This window comes from Dreissena polymorpha, chromosome 7 (genome assembly GCF_020536995.1).
Source record: "Dreissena polymorpha isolate Duluth1 chromosome 7, UMN_Dpol_1.0, whole genome shotgun sequence".
In the NCBI taxonomy this organism is placed as follows: domain Eukaryota; kingdom Metazoa; phylum Mollusca; class Bivalvia; order Myida; family Dreissenidae; genus Dreissena; species Dreissena polymorpha.
This window is the reverse complement of record NC_068361.1, coordinates 50335454-50359066: the sequence shown is the minus strand read 5'-3', so window position 1 is coordinate 50359066 and position 23613 is coordinate 50335454. Positions and strand designations below refer to the sequence as shown.

The following is a 23613-nucleotide window of genomic DNA, read 5'->3' as shown; positions in this document are numbered from 1 at the left end:
ATTATAGCTAAAGATATTAAATAGAAGATCAATACACTAAAGAAATAGTCAATTGTTTTAATGAATTGGTGGACTTAATTAAAAAAAAAATTACTGATAATAAATTATTATTATAAAAAATAACATGTGTGCATTTGTTAATGTTTAATCTACAATGTATTTGTTTTCAGATGTTTCTATTATAATTGTGCTAGACTGGAACAAAGCTAACAAACCACATTGAACGAGCAGCTAGGCGAGTCCAAATTGAGTCCGAATTGAGTACAGAAGTTGTGTATGAGGTTTATTTTTTATATCGTTTGTACTTTATTTTAGTTATTTGCAATATAAACGTTTAATATATATTGCAACGTAAAGCGCGTGAAGAGCACAGGCCTTCAGTCTTTTAGTGACTGTTTGTGATGTAAGCCGTTAACATCGTGATTATCGACTAAATAAATTCTAAGAGAATATGATGATATGGGCCTTGCTCTGTGACAAGGAGGCTTATGCATATGCGTTAGGTGTCGTCCCATATTAGCCTGTGCAGTCCGCACCGGCTAGTCAGGGACGACGCTTTCCGATTGTATGGTACTTTTGGTTTACAGAAAGTATCTTCTTGGCAAAAATTCAGTTAGGGCGGAAAGTGTTGTCCCTGATTAGCCTGTGCGGACTGCACAGGCTTATCTGAAACGACAGTTTACTCATATGCATTAAACCCCCTTTTCACATAGCACGGCTCATATACATGTAAAGCATATTGAAATATGGTATTTGTTAAGCACGTTTCCGCAGGTCTGCATTGTGTCTAGTTTCCTCGCCCTGTAGATCCTTGTGGATGCTTTGTTTAATAAAATGGTTTTCGTTCGATAAGCATGGCTGTAACAGTTTACTTTTATCGCAATCCGGCAGGGCTGGAACCCAACGCGAATCTTGACACGTCGAGTCAAAACTTCGTACTTCATTATTTTCCGGGCATTCTACGTGAACCTATGACAGGATAAAAAATTGTCAATCTGTTCACCTGCTAAGTGTTGTGTGTAAAAGGTAGGTTAGTACAAAACATTCATTAGTTTTTAATAAGGTTATATTTCTTTATTTGAACTTTTTCGACTTTCAATAAGAATTCAGAAAAATAATGGTACATAAGGAGCGTTCAAAACTAGGCTCTAAAAACGAATATGTGCTATATATAATGTTTAAACCAAAGATCTGTTCTACTGCCATGTTAGTAGCCTCCGACAAGTTTCAAACTATGTATGTCAAATTTTACCATGATACTAATTATTACATGTCAACATTACACACTTGACGTGTTCCCTGACATGATACTGTGTATAGTTCGTCTGGCCAGTGACAGTGCGTGTATGTCAGAGAGTAAATATGCTCTATAAAATATCATTCTGCCGTGCTATTTCATTAGAACTGTACGTGTGTCCATAACACAAGGATGCCCCCACATTAATCTCTTGTCTCAAAATTACCCTATGTTCGAAAACATGGTGCTACGTTTTCACTATTACGATTGGTGTCAAAAAAGGAACTGTTCGTGGTAATCTATAGGGTATTATCAGATCCTGAAGTCAATCGTGTCAAATTTGAACGGTTTACAAATTCGTACGTTCACGTCGTGGTGATTGTTGAAAGTGGGGAAAAAAAACTTCACGTTATTATACCTTCGTTTTCTATCATTAGCATGATTAACAAAGATAATTTATCAGGCTATATTTAAATCGTTCGTTTCCAGTCGTTGCCCCCATCGTGAATCCATTAAAAGACAAAGATATCGCAATCATAATCGAATCATATCGTAATGGAGCGCATTGATTCTTTATAAACGTAGGTTTAAGTATCATCCAATCGAGACCCAATTTGTAAATAAACCTTCGATGAAAGTTTGACTGTGTGGTTTTCATGATAATCCAGTCAGTTTTAAACTGTCAATTTACACACACTATGCTTTGAAAGCCATACCTGGAGCTTTCGTCCGTGTACTACGGACTTCATCAGCAGTATGAATTAACACCGCTAATTGTCGGGGTAATTGTCGATGCTAACGTACAGTCCCAGGTGTGCGAGAGTTGACAGACTTCCCAAAATACATAAGCAAACATGCCATTTAGACAAATTGTCAGCAGTATGGGATCTATCACCTACAATAGTGCCAAATACCTATTAACGGTACTGTCTCCGATAGTCGGGAAAACAGAACACTTCGTGAAGATTTCGAAACATTGCCCAACACTCATCAAAAACAAACAGGTGGAAGAGGATGAAGTGTTAATATCGTATGACGTAAGTGCACTTTTCACCAGTGTCCCAGTAGATAGAGCCTTGGATATTATCCATAATAAACTACTCGGAGACCCGGAGCTGGCCACTAGAACCACTATGTCTCCACATCAGGTCACCAGGCTGCTAGGTCTGTGCCTTAATTGCACATATTTTGTGTTTGATGGTAATTTCTTCCAACACATACATAAAGCCGCTATGAGTTCTCCGGTTTCGCCGATAGTATGTAACCATTATATGCAGCATTTTGAGGAACAGGCTCTCCGCACAGCCCCACACCCACCAGGCTGGTGGTTCCGCTACGTCGATGACACCCACACAAAACAGAAGTTTTAACATGTCGAGGTTTTCACAGTGCACATCAACTCCATTGACCCCGACATAAAGTTTACGATGGAAAAAGAAGAGAACGGCTCACTAGCTTTCATTGACACCAATACAATCAGAAAACCGGACGGCAGCGTTAAAATCACTATCGACAGAAAACCGACACATACAGACCAATATCTAGATTTAAACTCCCACCATCCGAATGAACACAAACTGTCAGTAGTAAGAACTCATTTTGGCAGAGCTATTCAATAATATCAGAAGAACATGACCTAAATAATAAAATGCAGCATGTCAGCCAGTCCTTGAAGAAGTGCCACTATCCGGAATGGGCACTAAAGAAAGGCCAGCAAACCCAAGTCCAGTACGGAGAGCAAGAGAGTACCAGGGCAAGCCAAGTCTAAGGGCTACGTCGTTCTCCCATATGTTCAAGGTACCTCTGAACAGTTGAAGCGAACCTTTTTTAAACATAACATCAGCGTATCCTTTAAGCCACATAAAACTATAAGACAATCGCTAGTTCACCCCAAGGACAAACCAAACAAGAAAGACATATGCGGGCTTATCTACCATATCAACTGTGATGGCCATCCAAAGGAACAGTGTTCAATGGACTATATTGGTGAAACCGAAAGAAATCTAAAAGTACGTTTCGTGGAAAAAAGGAGACCGAGTTCAACATCATCTGAACTCTCAATGCATATACATGACTGTAAACCGAACCACACAATCACAATGGAGAACGTTAGGATTTTGGACCGTGAGTCATCTTGGTTCGAGAGAGGGGTCAAGGAGGCTATTTACATCCGCGCACTAAGACCGGCTCTCAACAAGGACGGGGGCCGCTACCAATTCTCGCACACCTGGGACTGTACGTTAACATAGCTCACCCCGACAATAAGCGGTGTTAGTGTTTCCCAACAGTAGATATTCATTCTGCTGATGAAGTCCGTAGTACACGGACGAAAACTCGAGGCATGGCTTTTAAAACATAGTGTGTGTAAATTGACAGTTTAAAACTTATTGGATTGTAAATAAACCCACCCATCGAACCTTCGGAAATCGTATCTGGAATGGAAATCAGACCTTTTCAGATAGAGCATTTTTCAAATCGTGAATAAATTGCACTTGAGCGCTAAGAAGCGTAGCATAAAGCACTTACACTTGTCATATCGTTTCTAAGCCTGAAATTTCAGAGAATTTTGATCAAAAGGACATTTATTGTGGTTTTTGAGTACATTAGATTGCACAAGTAAACATGTTTGTATAAAGGTTTGCAAAGTGTACTTTTAGAAGCAACACGTGGCAAGTTACGCGCGACACAATTAAAACAAATTCATAAAACAAATTACCTAACTTCATTATTTAGAAAACATCCGAACTAAACAACGAAGCAGTCTACTTAATATGTTATTAATAGTTCAATAACACTACCATAAATACTGATAGAGATGCGTGCCACACACAAATCGGACGGACGGAGGATAGGACAAGAGAAAATCTAAATGCTCCATTTGAAAGTGTTCACATTACAAATAAATGTATAGTTTTCGTAAGGGCACATGAATATGCTCATGCATAAACGTCAGCGCAAATTTAATGTTGATAAGCTTAATATATGCAAATATAAATGCTTACTACTTTTCTTTAAAGAAATGACATTTGATATTACGAGAAATTACTCGACATTAATGTTACGTAGAACGTATAGCTAACCAATCTTCCCGAGTCAACGTATTCCGTGGTTAAACCAACTCCGTCCGCAGGATTGTTTGGTTTGAAGACATATCGGTTCCTGTCGTACACACATCGATCTAAATCAAAGCGGATCATGTTTATTTAACATATATATAATGAAGCATATCGTCGAAAATAACCTTACCAAATGTACATGCGCCATCAGTTTTATTCCGGAGCACAAAAATGTAAATAGGACTCTTTAATTTTATTTTGCATTATTTTCTAATGATACATGTGTTTTCAAATAAGTCAACCAATATCGACCATCATATTATAACGGAATGTATGATTTAACAAGATAGTAAGGACGTAATTAATCTTACTTATTGCATTCCAATATGCTGCACATTTTGCAATCATAAGTAGTATGGTTTTTTTTTTTCGTTATGTAAGTATAACAGTCTACAACCGAGCATTACCTGGCTTACAGTTAGCATTAGTGACCCATTGGCCGTCTCGACATGTATAGTTTCCGGTTCCATGCTCAGAGCACCGGAGGTCCACCACAGTGAGGACAGTTCCATCCGGATGACGGGTACCAGATAGATCATCAATCTTTGTCTTGTTGTTGATTTGATACACAGAGTGAGTGAACAGGTCAATATCCGGGGCATCACAGACCACTAGTGGTATTCGTAAGTAAAAAAGACACACATATTGACATGTGTACGCCATAACACAATACGTAGGGTTAAAGGCTTAATAATTGTTTCAGAGAAACAATATAAAGTAAGAACACCAAGAACAAATTAAGAAGACATGATCCGACATAGAGTTATTTGGTTGTTATTGGTTGTATGGAATTGTGATCAATTGTGCCATAGTTAAGATGAGTGCTTCTTAAACATAAGGAATACTTATATTATACAGCACACAGGCACTTGAACAAACGCAGATCAACATTGTTTGTAATCCGTTTGAAAATGCATATTAATTATGCATATTACAAAATATTACAACTGCTGTTAATGGCACATTGAGGAGCAAACACACAGGGTACATTACATAGCGATGTACTCTTGCAAACACTTTTCATGTATATACTCTCAAAACCAAATGCCACTGTTGCCATCTTTAAGTAATCAGTTTAAGCTGTGCTATGGTAATGCACGTATGAACTCTATGATGAGTACGCATCTGTTTTGATAAGCCTCTTGACAACAATCAGAATCTTATAAACAAATAAAAATATTAGTTTATGTTATGAAATGACAACACGTGTCAAATCCTTAATAACGACATTACCATCCGTTTTAACTTTTGCTTTGAAAAGAAAGTCCACGTTGTCGTTGTCGCACTTTTTAGATGTGAAAAGGGTTTTGACAGGATAGCTATTCAATATGGATATCATTTCGGTTTGGAAATCTCAACCGTTCCATCTACCATATATTTCAAATAAAGAGGTAAGAAATATGGTTTCATTATTTTTGGTTGATGGATATTTCAGTGTACTGCTATAGAAAATGTTTGGCTTTACAGATAATTACTATGGTTTATAATGTCTTAGCATATCTTCAAACGTTCAATCTATCACAGGACAATATTTTGACTTTACAGGTTATAAGTTTAAACCAATGTTTTTTTAGCTATAGTGCATCGAAAGCCCCATAAAGGCTTAATAAAACGCTATCGAGTCCGTTTCCTGGGTGGAAACAGTACTTAGTGTCTTTGGGGGGAGATCTAAAGAACGCCAAAAAGGTAGGAATCAAACCCGCGACCTCACAGTCGTTTAGCGGTAATCATAGCCAATACCCCGCGGCGATTATCTAGTTAATTTTTGAGGAGTATATTTTTGGGACTTCAATATTGTTAAATCTACCACTGAAAAAAAAAGAATTTATAGGCTTGATTTTTTTTTGTCATCTCAATCGTACAATCTTCCGCTGCAAAATGGTTAAATCTTGCAAAGAAAAACGGGTTGAACTTGAGAGACAATGATTATGGTTTATAATTGTTGTTCGTAATTGCGATCGTATAATTCATTTTCAAGAATGTTAGGACTGTAAAGATGATTGCTATGGTATATAACTTTTGTTTATTATCAGCTCCGTCCAATCCGAAGAAAAGATTTAGAATTTAGAGCTTACCAATGTGGTTTATTTTATTTTTTGTATTCTCTAACTACCAAAAGCTGAGGCAAAAATTCTATTGAAGTAACTGATATTACTATCTTTTTGTTGGTATTCTAACCATCTACTGTTGAAACATTTATGCACGTTTGATGTTACCGATACGATTTTGGGTATTTGCTGTTTTATAATCTACAATCGATAGTGGATATATGGAGGAACGATTACTGATATTACATTCATGATGCTATTTTATGTCATATGTGAAATGTGTTTTGCAGCAATTATTTACCTGCGTCGCAATTCTGTAATGCTGGAACCCAACGGGAATCCCTGCATTCAGAATCATAACCTTGGGTCCCTTTTGATGCTCTGCACTCTACGTGCACCTTAAATAGGAAAATAAAATAAGCCAGGATATACATTTGCTATCCATTCACTTGCCATGTGTTGTGTTTTAACGCAAGGTTAAAGCAACTTTCATTAGTGTCTCAGTTTTTAACTTTTTAATAGGTTTCTGTATTTGGATCATTTTGACTTTCCATAAGAATTCATCAAAATAATGGCCGTTCAAAGGCTGGCAATTAATATGTGCTATAAATCACGTTCCAATCAACGATCTGTTCTTTTGCACGGTTAGTATCCTCCGACACGTGTTAAGTCTCAAACTATGGCCTAGTATCACGAACGTTCTCAGGTTTTAAACTCAACTCAGCAGATCAGATTTGAGTTTCCACTCAGCTGAGAATTGAGTATGACGGGGATCTCACGAACGAACTCAAAACTCATCTCAGTTGAGATCGACTCAACTTTCCGACTCAGCTCAAATATTTATTATTTGTTAAAGATGTAAGCGACGTTCTTCAAAAGGAGATTGATTTATAACATTTTTACGGGAAATAGTGTCGGTTTTTTTTTTCGTCTACGAGAGTGAAAATGCCTCTAGAGGTCAGATATTTTTCTGAAAGCGAAAGACTCTGTCTGTTTGAAAAAATAATAAACCATTACGATGCGCTTTATTTAATACTGCACCCGCAGCCGAGCGTTGGCTACCGTTATGCGGTGCTCTTATTTTTAAAGCATTAGTCTGTTTGGGCTAGTTGCCTTGCAAAATTACTACCCATCAGCACGTTAAACAGGCACATGTCTTGTTTAACACATAAAGCAGATTGAAAATGCTAGAAACTGTACAGAACTTGGGTGTTTGATGATAAAATGGCACTATGTTTATATATATGCTTAGTCTATGACTATTAATTAGTATGTCTGGTATATTAAATTGTGGGTTTTGTGGATATCTGTAATATAGGGATACATTATTGCTGCTTTGTTGTTTAAACATAAATAATCAATTATCCAGGGTGTAAACTTGTGTGTCTGTGTTTGTTATGCTCCCCCCCAAAAAATTGGGGGAGCATATAGTCGCCGCTTCGTCTGTCCGTGCATGTGTCCGTTCGTTCGTGCAAAATTTTTGTCCGGGCTATTTCTCAGCAATTAATGACCGGAATTCAATTAAACTTTATGGGAAGCTTCACTACCAAGAGGTGATGTGCATATTATCAGCGGGTTCTTGTCGGATGATTTTTCACAGAGTTATGGCCCTTTGAAATTTTCCATTGTACATATAGTGCAATTCTTGTCCGAGCTATTTCTCAGCAACTTATTACGGGAATTCAATGAAACTTTATGGGAAGCTTCACTACCAACAGGAGATGTGCATATTATCAGCCGGTTATGGTCGGATGATTTTTCGCAGAGTTATGGCCCTTTAAAATTTTCTATAAACTGTACATATAGTGCAATTCTTTTCCGGGCTATTTCTCCCCAACTACTGACTGGAATTCAATGAAGCTTTATGGGAAGCTTAACTACCTTGGGGAGATGCGCATGTTATTTGTGGGTTCTGGTTAGATGATTTATTTAGAGAGTTATGGCCCTTCGAAATTTTCAAGTCGCTAAACCATCCATCGTATTATTCTGTCCAAAGTTATGCCCCTCAAGCCTTATTTTTTTATCTGAATATAAAGTGCAATATTGTGACAAAAAAAAACTTTGGGGAGCATCACCCGTCTCCGACGGTTTCTTCTTTTAAATTCTTTTTCAACATTTATATACTTAATGACGTAATTGGAATGTATGGCATGAGAGTCACATGCACATGTTAATTTCGTAAGGCTAGTTAAATTTCATGATACAAAAACTATTAGAACCAAAACCAGTTCATGAAGCATTGAAGTCTTATTTTTAATGGTTTGTGTTATTTTCAACAACCACACATGCATGATACATTAAATATCTGTATGTTTTGTCTAATACATATCTTTTTGGAATAAATACAATTTAAACTGTTAAATTTATTTACTTGCAGTGACATGTCAAGCATGAAGACACAGCTTCACATAAACCCAGAACAAATGCTTAATGAGTCCAGAACCAGAAATGACATTCTTCGGGACATAAACAAAAATTTGGATGAAGAACTCGTGCCCAACTCGTGTCTTTAAAAAAAGAAATATTTCAACGTTCAATTATTTCCAGAAATCTTAATATGTATTTACTGATATGACATGATGTGTATATTGTACTCTCTAAATATTATAAATAACTCTCAATAAATATGAATGTTCTTAATGTTTTATTCATTGAATACACATGAAATTGCAACTGTTATAAAACAAGAGATGTGTTTGTCAGAAACACAATGCCTCCTATTGCGCCGCTTTGAAATCAAATGTCAATATATAAATAATAATTTGGCAGGTTTAGAAATTATCTCCCTTTTAAAGGTTATTACTTCCCTTGGATTGTATTTTTTTACTTTTGACCGTGAATGATGACCTTGACCTTTCACCACGCAAAATGTGCAGCTGCATGCCAAATATCCATTTGCAATTGTCAATATTCAAAAAGTTATGACCAAACTTTAACGAAGGTTAAAGTTTCAGGAAAGAAAAATATAATGATCTTTGACCTTAAAGGATGACCTTGACCGTGACTTTTCACCACTCAAAACGTGAAGCTCCATGAGATACACATGCATGCCAAATATGAAGTTGCTATCTTCATATTGCAAAAGTTATCAAACTTTAACCAAGGTTAAAGTTTTGGGACAGAATGACAGACAGACAGGCCAAAGACAATATACCCCCGATCGATCGGGGCATAAAAACAAGTAAATGTTATCATCATAAATATGTTTATAAAATTACGAAACAAATTGCACCGGTAAATAACAGTTTTAACATAAATAATAGTTTTTAGGGTAACTAAAGACTTGATTCTTTAACAAAGCATCATATCAAGGATGTCTTTCAGTACATGAATTATAACATTTGGCAAATATATTTGTTTATTTACCAAGCTTCTAATATGACAATAATATCCATGTTTATATACTCAACACTCTCTATTATTAAGTAAACATACATTTAAAAGCCTTCGTGTAAATGTCACTTTGAGAATTCTCAGTACTGATATCCAATACCCATAAGAGTCAATGGTCAGTTTGCAAAGAAAAATCACTTGAAAAAGCGTTAATAGGGAGATCTTTTCTGCTCTGCAGCTCGGATAATTATGAAATATATTTAACTACACTTTCTTTCGCAAACTTATATCCCATTATTGGATGTTTAATTGAACTAAAGCATGAGGAAGCAAAAACTGATAATTTGGCTTGTAATATAGCTCTTCCTATTTGGATAATATAAAATATTATGGCAATATATCACTTTCAATATTTTTATCACATGCCATACCCTGTTTCCCATGTAATATAACCATTACAAATATTTTTATCTTACACATGTGTTATATACTTTTTAAGTGTTTTTATTGGCTAAGTTTTTGTTTGATTGACCAATCGCATTTTGTTATTTTGCTGAAATGACGTTGCTACGTCAAATGACGTCACAAAATGTAAACAACATTCGAGATTTATCATTATGTTTGCGTAAATATTTATTTAATTTGCTCATTTAAAAGCATGTGATAAAAAAAGATCTGACACTCGTCATTTCATAAAAGGCGAGCTTACTAACAAAATTCCTGGACGAGTTTAATAAAATATGGTATAATATGACAACTCGTGCCAGATCCTATATATAACTATCACTTTACGATATTTTCAACTAAACAGTTCGATCAGCTGCTGCCTCTTATTGACTGCTGCTCTCTTTACTGGTGCGTTGTTTGTAACCGCAGGATCCATCATGTCCAAAACTTCAACCTCTATCAGCGGAATGAATAATTCCAAGCACAGGTTGTGCAGGCGCATGCAAATTTTTGCTGTTTCACAGCATTCGCTGTTTCACAGCACTCATTTGGCTTGGAAAGGCAGGCATCCACCAGTGCGATGCAGGCATCTAAAAAAATATCACAAGTCTTTCTTTAACATAGCACTAAGAATTAATAAAATTGCCCTCCTTAAAAAATAAAAAAACAATTTTTTACATTTTAATTGACAAAATTGTGCTGTTTCCACCGAGGTTTATTTTGTGTCAATATAAAGTTATACTGTATGTTCATTTATAAAAAATGTCAATAGCCTATGAAACACGTTATTTGTGTCTGTATTAGCCATTTATGCACAATGCCATTTAAATACACTGGAACAATTACTTTCATAAAAAGAGGACAAGCAAAATGTTTATTTAAGAGTTCAAATAAAATGTTCAGATATTGCTGTGAATTGATCTATTTTGTGAATTAATGCAACACGTTATCTTTAAGCCACTGCTATGAAACACCGAAGCATCATATGTAGCACTAGGCCATCTTTACACAGCATCAATGAACCATAAAGAAGAGTTAATGTGTTACTTAAGACAATTTTTCAAGATATAACTGATAGCTGAATTTGCTTAAACATTAACGAAAAGAAGCTTGATTACACAGTCCTCATGGTGTCAGTTTGTGGTAGTTAATGTTATTTGTGCATGTACATACAATAATCATTATTTTATGTCAACGATGATAAGCATTACGCTTAGTTCAATCAGCTATGGTATTTCTCAGCTTTCTTATCAAATTTTATTATAAGGTGATGAATCATAACACTGCATTTACATTTACCTCATGTTGGCATCAATGACAGCCGCTCAGTAATGTTAATAAACCCTTTCCTTCACACATCAGCTTCTTCAGATTCAGCTGGTTTTATAATTAGAATTACACTCCCGTCTACTGCTCCAACTACATTTGGAAGCCAACATTTCCAGTAAAATTCCTGCTTCAAAAGCAGAAAAGCTGGTTCTTGTGGAAATCTGAAAGTATCAATACAATTTTATTCAACTGTGAATAACAATTGGAGATAAAATAAATATAATGTAATGGACATTAACCCAATTTTGTTTATACAACTTAAGATTATTCTAAATATTAAAGCTCTAACATGGATGTCTATTCGAAATCTTGTTGTATTAGCCTAGGTAAGGGTCTATATGAGGTTCGATTGGTCATTGTGAGCTCGGGTACTACTAACATGTAACCCAGGTACATTTAAGTATACTTAAATGTACCCAGGGTACAAAAAATATACTGAAACATACCCAGGAATTATAAAGCTTAATTGATCATTGTCGGCATTTTTTTCAAATTAATAATGTTTGCATTTATGTCAATATTCTATAGAAAGGCCTCAATATTATCGAAACTCCTACTCAAAAATGCATGTTGGGACAGAGTTTGTTGAAAGAGATTTTTTTCGTATTCCGTAGCCTGATTTACAGCATCTGATTTTGGGCGGGAATAAAACTCGGGTACAGTCTAAATAGGCCAGGTACATGTTAGTATATTTTCCGTACCCGGGGACAGTTTCATAAACGATCGTACGACAATTTTAACTTACGAGAGAATTTTGTAATCGAAATAAGTAGACGAACTAACTCGCCTTGCTCATCAAACGTATACGTCGTTAGAGATGCAAATGACATTAATAAAGTACTCAACATTTTTAATCATATGTGGACTGTTCTGAGTGTTGGGTCAAAACGGGGTACATGGACTTAATTGACTTATTTACATTTTCAGAAAGCTCCATGTATGGTGCACACGGTAAAATTAAGATTTTTGCACACAAAAAATCAATTTAAGGTTAAAAGGGCTGATTTAGAAATGCCTATTAAAACACAAAAAATAAACATTTTTTGATTTATTTTCATGTCAATAAATTATGTTAATACATTAATAATACGTCTACAAGTGCATGAATAAATCAGTAACATATGGTGTTATAATATGATATACTTAATACTTCTGAAGAATTAGAAAACATTATAAACATTTTAAAATGTCTATTGGTTACCATGGAAACACCTTAAATAATTCAAACTATTGAAATTTTGGGTATGAAATGCACTTTTTAACTGTTGTTTGTTTAATAAATGATATATTGAAAAAAAAACATTCTTCCATACCTAATGCAGATACAAAGTCATAATGTCTATCTCAATAGATATAGACTCTTGTGGTTATTTGCGCTAAATTCGTTTGCAGAACATTTGGATCGGATAAGATTACCTACAACTAGCAAATTTTAACAAATTGAATGACACTACAAAATATGTCTTACAAACTGCACCATTATATTTTCCAAAAATCATCAGTGATTGTTTACAAAGAATCTCAATGTTTAATTGTACTGTAACCATGGAAACCAAGATCTATACACAACATCATTTTTTTGAAAGAGGTGAAAATAAAATAATGTATTTAAAAGACGTGAACATTAAATATTATGTTTATTAAACCTTGTAAAAAAACAAACACAAAAAGCAATGTTATAACAAATTGCATTTTTAAATCTCTTAGCAATTCAGATTTAATTGTAATTCAAGTATTATATACATCTTTAAAGAATTAAAACAGATCCCATTTAATTAAGTATATACATAGACAAACATAATTTTCTCAGATTTGTTTAATATTCATTTAATCGTACAATTAGTTTACACATGGCTATCTTAAAACCTATTAAATGACAATACATTCAGGAATCATTTATTTTTAAGTGTTAGTTGCATGGCAATGATCACAACTTTGTGGTCGCCATGGTTACTATTGTAAAAATTAAAAATGCATACAGTTGTTTAAGTTGACATGTAATATTAGAATGAATTAAAATAATTAAAAAAAATGCATAATAAAATGAGTATTTGTAAAATGTATTATACATTCAAACATATTCAATAAATATGAGTGCGGTCTTGAGGAAGTTTATAACTCTTAAATCTACAATTGTTGCAGCACATAATGATAGACTGCTCATGATTTGAAAATATTACAGCAACTAGGTGTACTATGAGTTATTAGTCACATATTGTTGGCATTGCTACATCTGCAAGTGGGATAGACAGGAATAGTTCCTTTTGCACAGCATTCTTATTCTTCCTCTTATAGCACAGGCATTGAGCAGAGAGGCTTAGTGTTTCCTGTTTGATTGGTATACAATAGCTTATGAAACTTCTTCCCAAGAAGGTCAAGTATTACTTGACATCTTCTGCACATTGACCCTGTGTGGCTTTTTATCTTCCAGCTGGCATGTCTGATGTTATTCTGTGTACATGTAAAACAAAAATGAGATTTAATCAGTTTTCATGAAATTAAGCAAATTGAGGTCATTATGCTGCTAAATGGCAACATAAAATTTAAATTGCACTTTTACTTTTATACAGTGACAAACAATGAGTATAGGGGAATTTCCTGATAGGAATTTATCCAAAACAAAACTGTGATTTTATTTTTTAAAACAAATTTAGGTGGGAAATATAAATAATTAAGTGATGGAATTTCACAATCAATTATAATAAAACAAATAAGAACTTCATTTATTAACTTAATGTAAACCAAATATAAGGAACTGGAAAATGTCACGGTCGCCATTTTTACTTTCGTTTTCAGTTGTAAATATATTGTATTTTGTAAATATTTTGGACATAAAAAAATTGAATTTGATTAAAAGAATAACACTTACCTTTTCAAAGACGAATTCAAACATTATTATTAGCATCGAGCTGAAAACGGTATCAACATGAGTTGAAAAAGTGTGTGTGGCTATAAACTAGCCCTTGCCAAATTCGTTAAAAGGGGAGTAACAAGTCAGCTCATTGAAATATTTGGTGGCCGACTTTGGTAAAAGGGAAGTAATAACTCAGCTCATTGACATTAAAAGGTCAAAATCAACTATTTGTTTGCTAAAAACTTATTTCAAGTACTAGTCTATGCCGATATTTATATAACTTAAATAAGATAAATGGTAAAATCACAGAAAACCTTAGGCAATGTATCAAAATTCAGCGCAAGTTAAGTGATGTCATTTCGAATGAGTTTTCTCATTATGACGCTTGCCGAATTAGTACCAAAAGTCTCAGAACATGACACATATGATATTGACTTAAGCAATTATGCATCTTCGAAAAATGTATCGTATTGTATATATGTACTACGATGTTTATTGAAACTGTTCCCTGGGGTACATTTAAGTATACTTAAAAGTACCCCAGGTACATGTCAGTAGTACCCGAGCCGACAATGACCAATTGAGCCTGTATGAGGCTTGATCATTTTCAATTTCAAATTATTAAAATGATCCAATGTGAATGTACTGACATTAATTGCTATGATATTACCCAAAATAAAACATACAAGCTAGTCAATTATACAAATAAGCACAAGTGACAATCTTTATAGTAATGACACAACATACAATCTACTTTACTCACCCATAATATAAACTTGTTGAAAATAGCAAACACAAACAGTATTTTGATGTCACATTCATTTTCATGAACATGATGTAATCATTAATTTTATGAATGGATACAAAAGGAATTAGAACACAGATTATTGTATTTGCTTCACAATGACAATAAAAAACATAGGTCATGTGGTATGTAAGAAAGAACTCTACGCGAATCAAGGGTCACTGTTTTATGGTCATCTTCTTACCGGCTTATCTCCAGTTGATGATGGTATCCCGCCAACACCTTTTTGGTTCACTTATGCGGCCTTTTTGAGAAGGCCTTCTTGGTTAACGGCCTTTCTGGTACTATACCGTCTTCAACCTAAAGCAAAACAGTGAATTTCTACTAGTATGCAGCAATGTTTTCCCTACCACATGCACACAGACATGTTCAATAATAAAGTCATGGCAAGTGCCCATACAGAGAATTGTGTCATCAAATAAATGACGATTTTGTTTTTAGAGGGTATAGAATTAAACGCCAAAAGTATTTAGTATACTGTAACCTGAAGTATTACACGTTCAACATAAGCGGGTGGCGTAAATCAGTCTTCATTTATTTATCATGGACGAACCATCTTTCGAACCTCTTAATTTTTGACATGTCAAAAACAAAATTGGCAATAGTAAAACGTATTTGTAAGAGTTTTATGTGATAAATAAATTGTTCCTACATACCTGACAACTTTAATTGTTATGCAAATCCTCTTTTGTTAACAGATTTGCGTAAAGTTTTCAGCACCACCATATCATGTAAAACTGTCATGGCCGCCAAAACAATCGTACCTCCTTTCGAACCCTTCATTGTTTACTATTTAAATTCACAATTCTAAGCAGATTTTGTTCAGTTTTTTATGAAACTAGAAAATAACATTAAAACTTGATTTATAACAATGTTTTTTAGAACAAATATATGTTTTTATTTCAATTTTAGTATTTTTACTCTTCACTTTTATGACATGGGCATTCGAAGACATCATTCCGCCGAACAACTTTCTGTTTGCAACAATAAATCAAGTGTGTCCAATGTTTTTGGTGATCACATTGTGCCCATTTTGTTAACACAAGGGAAACACAGTTTTTCAGTTCCTTGGGTTGAAAAAGTTTACACACACAACATTTGTCTTCTTCAGAAACATCATCTTCAGAAGACTGACTATCAGTATCACAGATGCCAATGTGCGAAGGTCCAGGAAGAGGTTCTGGGAGGGGGACATTACTTTGATTGACATTTGTTTCATTTGTTTTTGTTTGTTTTCTTTTGTTGATAGGAAAGACTGGTGTATCTTTGGAACGTGGTAAAGGCTGTGATAATATTTCTTGATTTATGCAATCACTGGTTATTTCCTGACCAGACACATGATTTCTTAAAGTCTTTTTTAGTGTATGGTGTGCTTTCTTCATTTCAATTATGTTTTCAGCAGTTGTAAAGTAATTGTCAATGCATGGCTGAGTGTCAGAAGACAATGTGTTTTCTTGAGGAACAACATAAGGAATTGATGGCTTAAAAATGTCAGCACTTATCACAGTTCTATTGAATGGAAATATGCCAGTCTTTTCAAAGGCAGCCCTCAGGCTATTCACGGATAATGCTGTCACATATGCATTGGATGCTAATTCTGCAATATTGTATCTTGTGATTTTTGAAGATGGATGTTCTCTAATAAATTTTTGACATGCATAATTATATATTTTCTGCAGAGGTCCATAGCAGGCTACATCAAGGGGTTGAAGCACGTGAGATGTATGTGCTGGAAGGACAAACAAAATTATGTTGTTTTTCTTTGCCCATTCCAACACAGGGACATTGATGTGAGATTTGTGGCCGTCAAATAGTATGATAATTTGCTGATTAGGATCAGATCTTTGAATGTACTTGATGAAGTGGGATTGTAAATATTCCAAAAAAATGCTTGAATTAGACCAGCCTGTCTTTGACATAATTGCATCTGATCCTGAAGAAGCACCTTGCATTAATGTTTCATTCATTCTCGCACCCTTGAAAACAAAGAAGGGAGGAATCTGTGTCCCAATTGCGTTACCGCCACCAATGACCGTGGTTGTTGCTGTCCGTGAAGAGGTGATTGCGGGAGCTGATGCATTACCACTTACTATGTATGGTGGGGCATGTTCAGTTTGAAACCCTTTTTCATCTATGTTATATATACACTCAGGTTTGTCAATAAGGTTTTTACTTTTCAGCACATTTTCTAAATTTGTGAAATAGCTTTCAACAGCTTGTTCATTGGTAGCTTCTGCCCTACATTTAGCTAACCCCCTAGGTTTTATGACTCTGAGCTCCAGCCACCTGTTGCGCAAGCCCTTAAACCATTTCACGGTCAATGGTTTGTCCCGTGTTCTCTTCTTAAGAAAGACTGCATAGTCACTTGCTTTTGAGACCACTTCTGTTATGGTAAAACCGTACCCCAAATCAGCCATCAGTTTAATATGTGCTACTAACTTTGCCTCCTCTTCCAATGTAAATAGTGGACCAGAACCTGTCATCGTGGTTTCTGGATCCACGCGGCCTTTTACCCTATCGCGAAGGGTGTTATGTGGCACTCCATACTGTCTAGCAGCAGTTTTAATAGGGATCCCCGTTTCTTTTACAAGTTTGTAAGCATTTGTGAGTGCTGATGGAGAGTACCCCTTATGTTTGTTTAACTCTTTTCATTGGGAATTTCTGAAAATTGTTGGACAAATATTAAATAAAAAGTTACAAAAACACAATCAGAAACATATGTTTTAAGTTGCAACAATTAGTGACATGCAACATTTTACTTCGTTTAATAATAGCTTTGTCACATGATTTGACCATGGTCACGTGACTTGTTGCCGCAGACGAAAAGTGTTTTTTGTCAAGCATAGTTGAGATCGAAAGTTAGACCATGTTTTATAGGTTTTTACATGAAAATCATATTATAGGTAAAAAAGCATTAATAAAAACAATGATTTTTACGTATTTTATGTTTAATACACTTATTTTACCTGTTTGTGACGCATTTTCGGAGATTGACAGCTACGCGCGAGTCGTCGTAAACAATACGTAGGTACCCACAAAACGATGACGTTGTGCGCGTGCGCGCATGCGCATAAAATGTAAACAAATGAAAGGTTCGAGAAGAGGCGAGGTGCGAGAAGAGGTACTTTCACGATACATCGATAAATACACGTTGGCAGTAATAGAATGAGTAAACATAAATAATATATTAAGAAACACCAGAATTTTAGATAAAACTTACTTATTATTGTAAGATTGTATTTATATAGTATTAAAACATTCATCGTTAAAAAGTTTTGCTAAAACCAAGGCATGTGTTGTCAAATGCTATGTTAACAAAGGGGAACTACTCTATACGTTTTGGGGTTAAATTCTACGTATTTTCCATTTGAAAATCAATGCAATTTAGCAATTATAATGGACCCTGTAAAACAAAGGTTTCTTTGCCCTATTTACTATCAAAACTGACCGCAAATATTGCATCGGCAATGAACGACGAGTCGGTGCGTCCAATTCATAAATCAGCAATCCAACAATGAAATAAATAAATAGTTTCCGGGTGAAATCGATATATATCGCTTACTTTTTCTTAAGGGTTGCTGCTGTCCTCAAAACGCGTTAAATCGGCTAACGTCCTCGTAAACGTTGAATGCGTTCAACAAAAGCGGCCATGTTTGAGTACTGCTTTATAACTTGAGACAGGTCGAACGCTTGCTCAATTATTTTTGCTCAAACTCAGAGATGAGTCTGACTCAGTACTTAAAAACGTTTTGTGATCACCAACTTGAGCAAGCTGTTTACACTCATCTCAAAAGTTGAGCAAAATCTCAAAGTTGAGTCAAAATATCGACGTAAGTATGTTTGTGATACTAGGCCATATGTCTGTCAAATTGTACCACGATACTAAAAATTATATTTAAAAATAACACACTTTACGTGTTCCCTGCAAATAAACTTGGTATTATTCGTCTTACCAGTGGCAGTGCATTTATACCATAAAGAATATATGCTGGATGCAATATCATTCTGTCAGTGATATTCCATGAGACTTATACATGTATCCATAAGACAATCATATCCCCACATTTAACTCTTGTCTCAAAATTACACTATGGTCGAAAAGTTAATGCTACGTTTCCACTATAATGATTGGCCTCACGAATGAAAAGATCGTGGTGATCTTATCCGATCTTATCGGGTATAATCAGAAATTGAAAAAATCGTGTCAAATTTGATGTTAAAAAAATCGTACTTTAAAGTCGTGGTGATCGCAGTTGATAGTGTGCACAAAACACTTTACGTTCTTTTACCTTCTATTTCGATCTTAAGAATTAATAAAAACAATTATCGATGAGGCTATATTGATATCATTCGTTTCCAGTCGTGGTCTCATCGTGAAAACAATCGATTAAAAGACAAGGATATTACAATCGAAATCGAATCGCTTCACAATGAAGCGAATTGATTCTTTATCAACGTAAGGTAACGTATCATCGAATCGAGACCCAATATTTGACAAATTCAAAACCCAATTATCGAACCGTCTGATATCGTATATGAAATGGAGATCAGATTTCGGAATCCTAAAATCTTGAATAAATGACACTCAAGCGGAAAGAGGCTAAGATTATGCACTGACACGCGTCATATCGTATCTCAGCCTGAAATTGCAGAGAAAAACCGAGATTTGTTAATTGTGGCAATCGTTGCGCTTGTGTCTAATCACACTTCAGTGCGAACGAAGCATTTAACTAAAACCCAGGTAAGTAACATGAAATTCGTGTTTAAATATTTATTAAGTTCCATACCTGAGACACCAATAACTTTTCGGTTACGTACTATATAGATTTTAAAAAACATCTTCTTTTTTTTGCTAAAAGGGGCGTTATGTCGTATAATCCGAGTCGAAATATAGAGAATTGCTAGTTCACATGTTTATAAATATGTTTGCAAAGTCTCAGCATTCTAGCAGTATCATATATTGCGTTACGCACGACTGAAGTAAAACATGAATTCAATTTTGCTTATAAGGACCATTACTGCGGTTTTGCAGTATAATAATTTGCGCTTGTAGACATGTTTATTAAAAGTTTTGTAGTGTCATACTTTTAGCGGCACCCCGTAGTAAGTTACGCGCGAAACAATTAAAACAAATTCATAAAAATACCATATTTCATTATTTGGAAAACATCCGGAATAAAATATGAAGCATTCAACTTAAAATGATATCAATAGTTCCATAACACTACCAGAAATACTTTAAGAGTTGCGGGCCACACAAAAATCGGACGGACGGAGGGACGGACCATCGGACACGCGATTATCTTAATGTTCCATTTAAAAGTGCTGCACATGGCAATTAAACGTATGTGCATTAATATGTCCACCAATAAACGTCAGCGCAAATGTAATGCTGTTGAGCTAACGATATGCGAAAATAAATGCTTAATACTTGTCTTTACAGGAATAACATATGCTATTTAAAAACAATACTCAACATTAACGTTACGTAGAACGTAAAGCTTACCAATGTTCCTGAGTTAACGTATTCCGTGGTTCGACCAACTTCGGCCGCAGGAATATTCGGTTTGAAGACATATCGGGTCCTGTCGTAAACACATCGATCTAGATCAAAGCAAAAAGTATTTCTTTATACATGTATATATTAAGGCGTGTCGTCGTAAATAACCTTACTAATTGTGCATGCGTCTACAGTGGTGTTATGGAGCACATATAATGTATATATTACTCCTGATTTTATAATTATGCATTATTATTTTTTCTTATGATACTTATAATCCAATATCGGTAATCATATAATAAAGGAATGTATGTTTATAACATCATATTTCAACCTAACTTTTATCTCAAAGTTGGGCGGTCATAAATCTTACTTATTGCATTCCCACAAGCAGCACATTTTTCAAGTAAGTAGTTTCGGTTGTTGTCATTTTGCTAGAATAAGAATCTTCAAACCGAGCATTACCTTGAGTGCAGTTAACTTTAGCAACCCATTGACCGTCTTGGCAGGTATAATTTCCGGTTCCACGTTCGGAGCATCGTAGATCCAGCACTGTGAGGACAGTTCCATTCGGATGCCGGGTACCTGATAGTTCATCCATCTTTGTCTTCTTGTTGGAGACCCGATAGGTTGACAAGTCAATATCCGGGGCAGCGCAGAACACTGATGGAATTTGTGAGAGAAACAAATATGTATAGCGTGACACATTTATATGTGATGTAAGGCTCCAAACGCGACATTTGTGAGAGAAAAACAACACGCGCAAACACTGTTACACAATTTATTTAAGGGAATACCCAAAATGCATTTGTAATTGAAACACTATTTTGTTAACAATGCTATTTATATGAATACTGAAAAAAATATTAACTCCACACTTACTTTAGAGCTTTTTGAGAATGAGCTTTTAGTAGAAATGTAAAGTTTGCAATTTAATCGCAATTGTGCGATATTTAAATGTAGATATTACTTCACACAGCACACACGTGTTTCTTAAATCACATGCATACTTAAACTTAACCGGTTAAAGCAATGGTAAATCTGCAGCTAGGGAAAAATAGGTGTACGAACGAATTCAAATCGAAGTCAATTTTCCATCCACTACTTGCAAAGTATTAGCATATTTATTTGACAGTTATATACAGATGGCCATGCAGAAGTTTATAACTTTTTTTACATTAACCAACAGCCTTTGAAAACAAATGAAATTTTGAAATAATGTATACTATTGCGATTTGTTTAGATCTTTATATTTTTTCAACCGTTACGTCCATACTTCTCGCGTTGTTGCATCGTTGTACCGGATCTTCGGGGAGTCCCTGGCAGAAGCATTCGCAGTTTTTCCCCACGAATGCACCCTTCGGGCATTCTACGTGAGCACATTTCTCTACAACAGCAGGTATGCACAAATCAAGAAAAGTCCCTAAAACGTTTGTGCAAATCCAAGTGGGTCGATACAAAGAGGAATATTGTAATAAGAAATGAACTATAAAATGGCGGTGTTGCTCATTCTTCGTTCAATGATTCTAATGTATGTGTAACATGCAATCTTTATTAGCAAATTTTGTTGTTGTTTGTTTAAATTCAAGAGATTTGCGTTGGAACACGGATTAAGTGCACACATTACTAAGCAGTTTTAACTTTGTTAGAGTATTTGTGGGTTCAGACTTATGGACACTTTTTTAAATTTAAACTTAAAGCTTGTTATTTGTCCTATATCAAGACGTTGAAATACGTGTATACGTACACATACCAACAAGTGCGCATTGAACTAAACTTTATCCATGTGAATGTTTGATGACGATCGGTAAGCTAAAAGGCACTCAATAGAATATTTTCCGGATAGGTAGGCATATTTACTTACAAATTCCAATTCTGATTAGTTTCGTAACCCCTTTGTCAATACATATTTTCAAAACCAATCATGTTAATCCCTTAAAACCATATGACGTTCAATTGTTCCTTTGTAATTAGCTATTGATCTAACCTTTCAATGAAAAATCATATCATATTAAAACAATGTCCTAAACATGTATAAAAAAGTCTTATAGGACGTACGATACACAAAAGATGGTGACACACATGACTTCCTTAGAAGTACTTTAAGTTTAATAGCCTTATCAAGTTAAGTCCAACCTTTGCACTTATACATGGCGTTTACAATTTGTACATCATGGAAGCTGAGATGTTGTGCTTCTCCAATTATATCCAAATAATCTCCGTCTTTCGGTTCCAACGAAGTTTCATTGCGTGGGTCGGCGAAAAACTGAAAACGTGTGCTATCATTATGTATAACAGTTTCAGTCAAAGCCAACACACTTGAACGACCTAATAATATGCTTAACTGTTCTTTCTAAAGTTATCCCAAAATACAGAATCTTCCACAGCATATTTATGTTAATAAATGTTGAACATGTGTACATTGTTCATCAAATTATAATTTGTGTACATATATTTCAAAAACTACCGATTGTTTCAAGGTATGACAACTTTAACAACGTTCCATTGCTATTCAAAATATTTGAAGACGTTTGTTAAAGAGTCATTCCTGTCGGAATTGGTTAACCTATGACGAAGTCATTTGTTACGACTACCAATGACTTCAAACAGTGACCGACCGAATACGCTCTTAAAGGGGCCTTTTCACAGATTTTGGCATATTTTGAAGTTTGTCATTAAATGCTTTATATAGCTAAATGTAAACATTGGATCTTAAAAGCTCCAGTAAAAAGTCAAGACTAAAATTAAAACAAGGAAAAAAAGTAGCCGGAACCAGGGCTCGAACCAGTGACCCCCGGAGTCCTGAAGATAGTCTGAAGTAAAATCGCATTAGCCCTCTCGGCTATTCTGCCGTGTATACACAGCATAAGTATTTTATACCTTATATAAGCAATCTTCGTAGTTTCGTAAATTTAAACGACAACAACAGAACTCTCCAAATTAT

The 23613-nt window shown here is 34.9% G+C and overlaps 1 protein-coding gene and 1 long non-coding RNA gene across 2 annotated transcripts in view; both read right to left on the bottom strand.

The window, feature by feature from the left end:
* Nucleotides 1-756: 756 nt before the first annotated feature.
* LOC127839696 (uncharacterized) overlaps nucleotides 757-23613 on the bottom strand; it is a 30544-nt gene continuing 7687 nt past the window's right edge. Inside the window, exons 8-15 of the mRNA XM_052368080.1 lie at nucleotides 22806-22935; nucleotides 21946-22056; nucleotides 21135-21332; nucleotides 20676-20773; nucleotides 6703-6799; nucleotides 4761-4964; nucleotides 4318-4415; nucleotides 757-969 (exon numbers count right to left, since the gene is read on the bottom strand). Coding sequence (XP_052224040.1) covers nucleotides 757-969; nucleotides 4318-4415; nucleotides 4761-4964; nucleotides 6703-6799; nucleotides 20676-20773; nucleotides 21135-21332; nucleotides 21946-22056; nucleotides 22806-22935 — 1149 coding nt within the window. The remainder of the gene's footprint in view (nucleotides 970-4317; nucleotides 4416-4760; nucleotides 4965-6702; nucleotides 6800-20675; nucleotides 20774-21134; nucleotides 21333-21945; nucleotides 22057-22805; nucleotides 22936-23613) is intronic.
* Nucleotides 12363-18478, bottom strand: LOC127839438 (uncharacterized). The gene is made up of 3 exons (XR_008030350.1): nucleotides 18390-18478; nucleotides 14380-15469; nucleotides 12363-13961 (listed from the first exon to the last, which is right to left on the bottom strand). It is a non-coding gene; the product is annotated as an uncharacterized LOC127839438 (long non-coding RNA).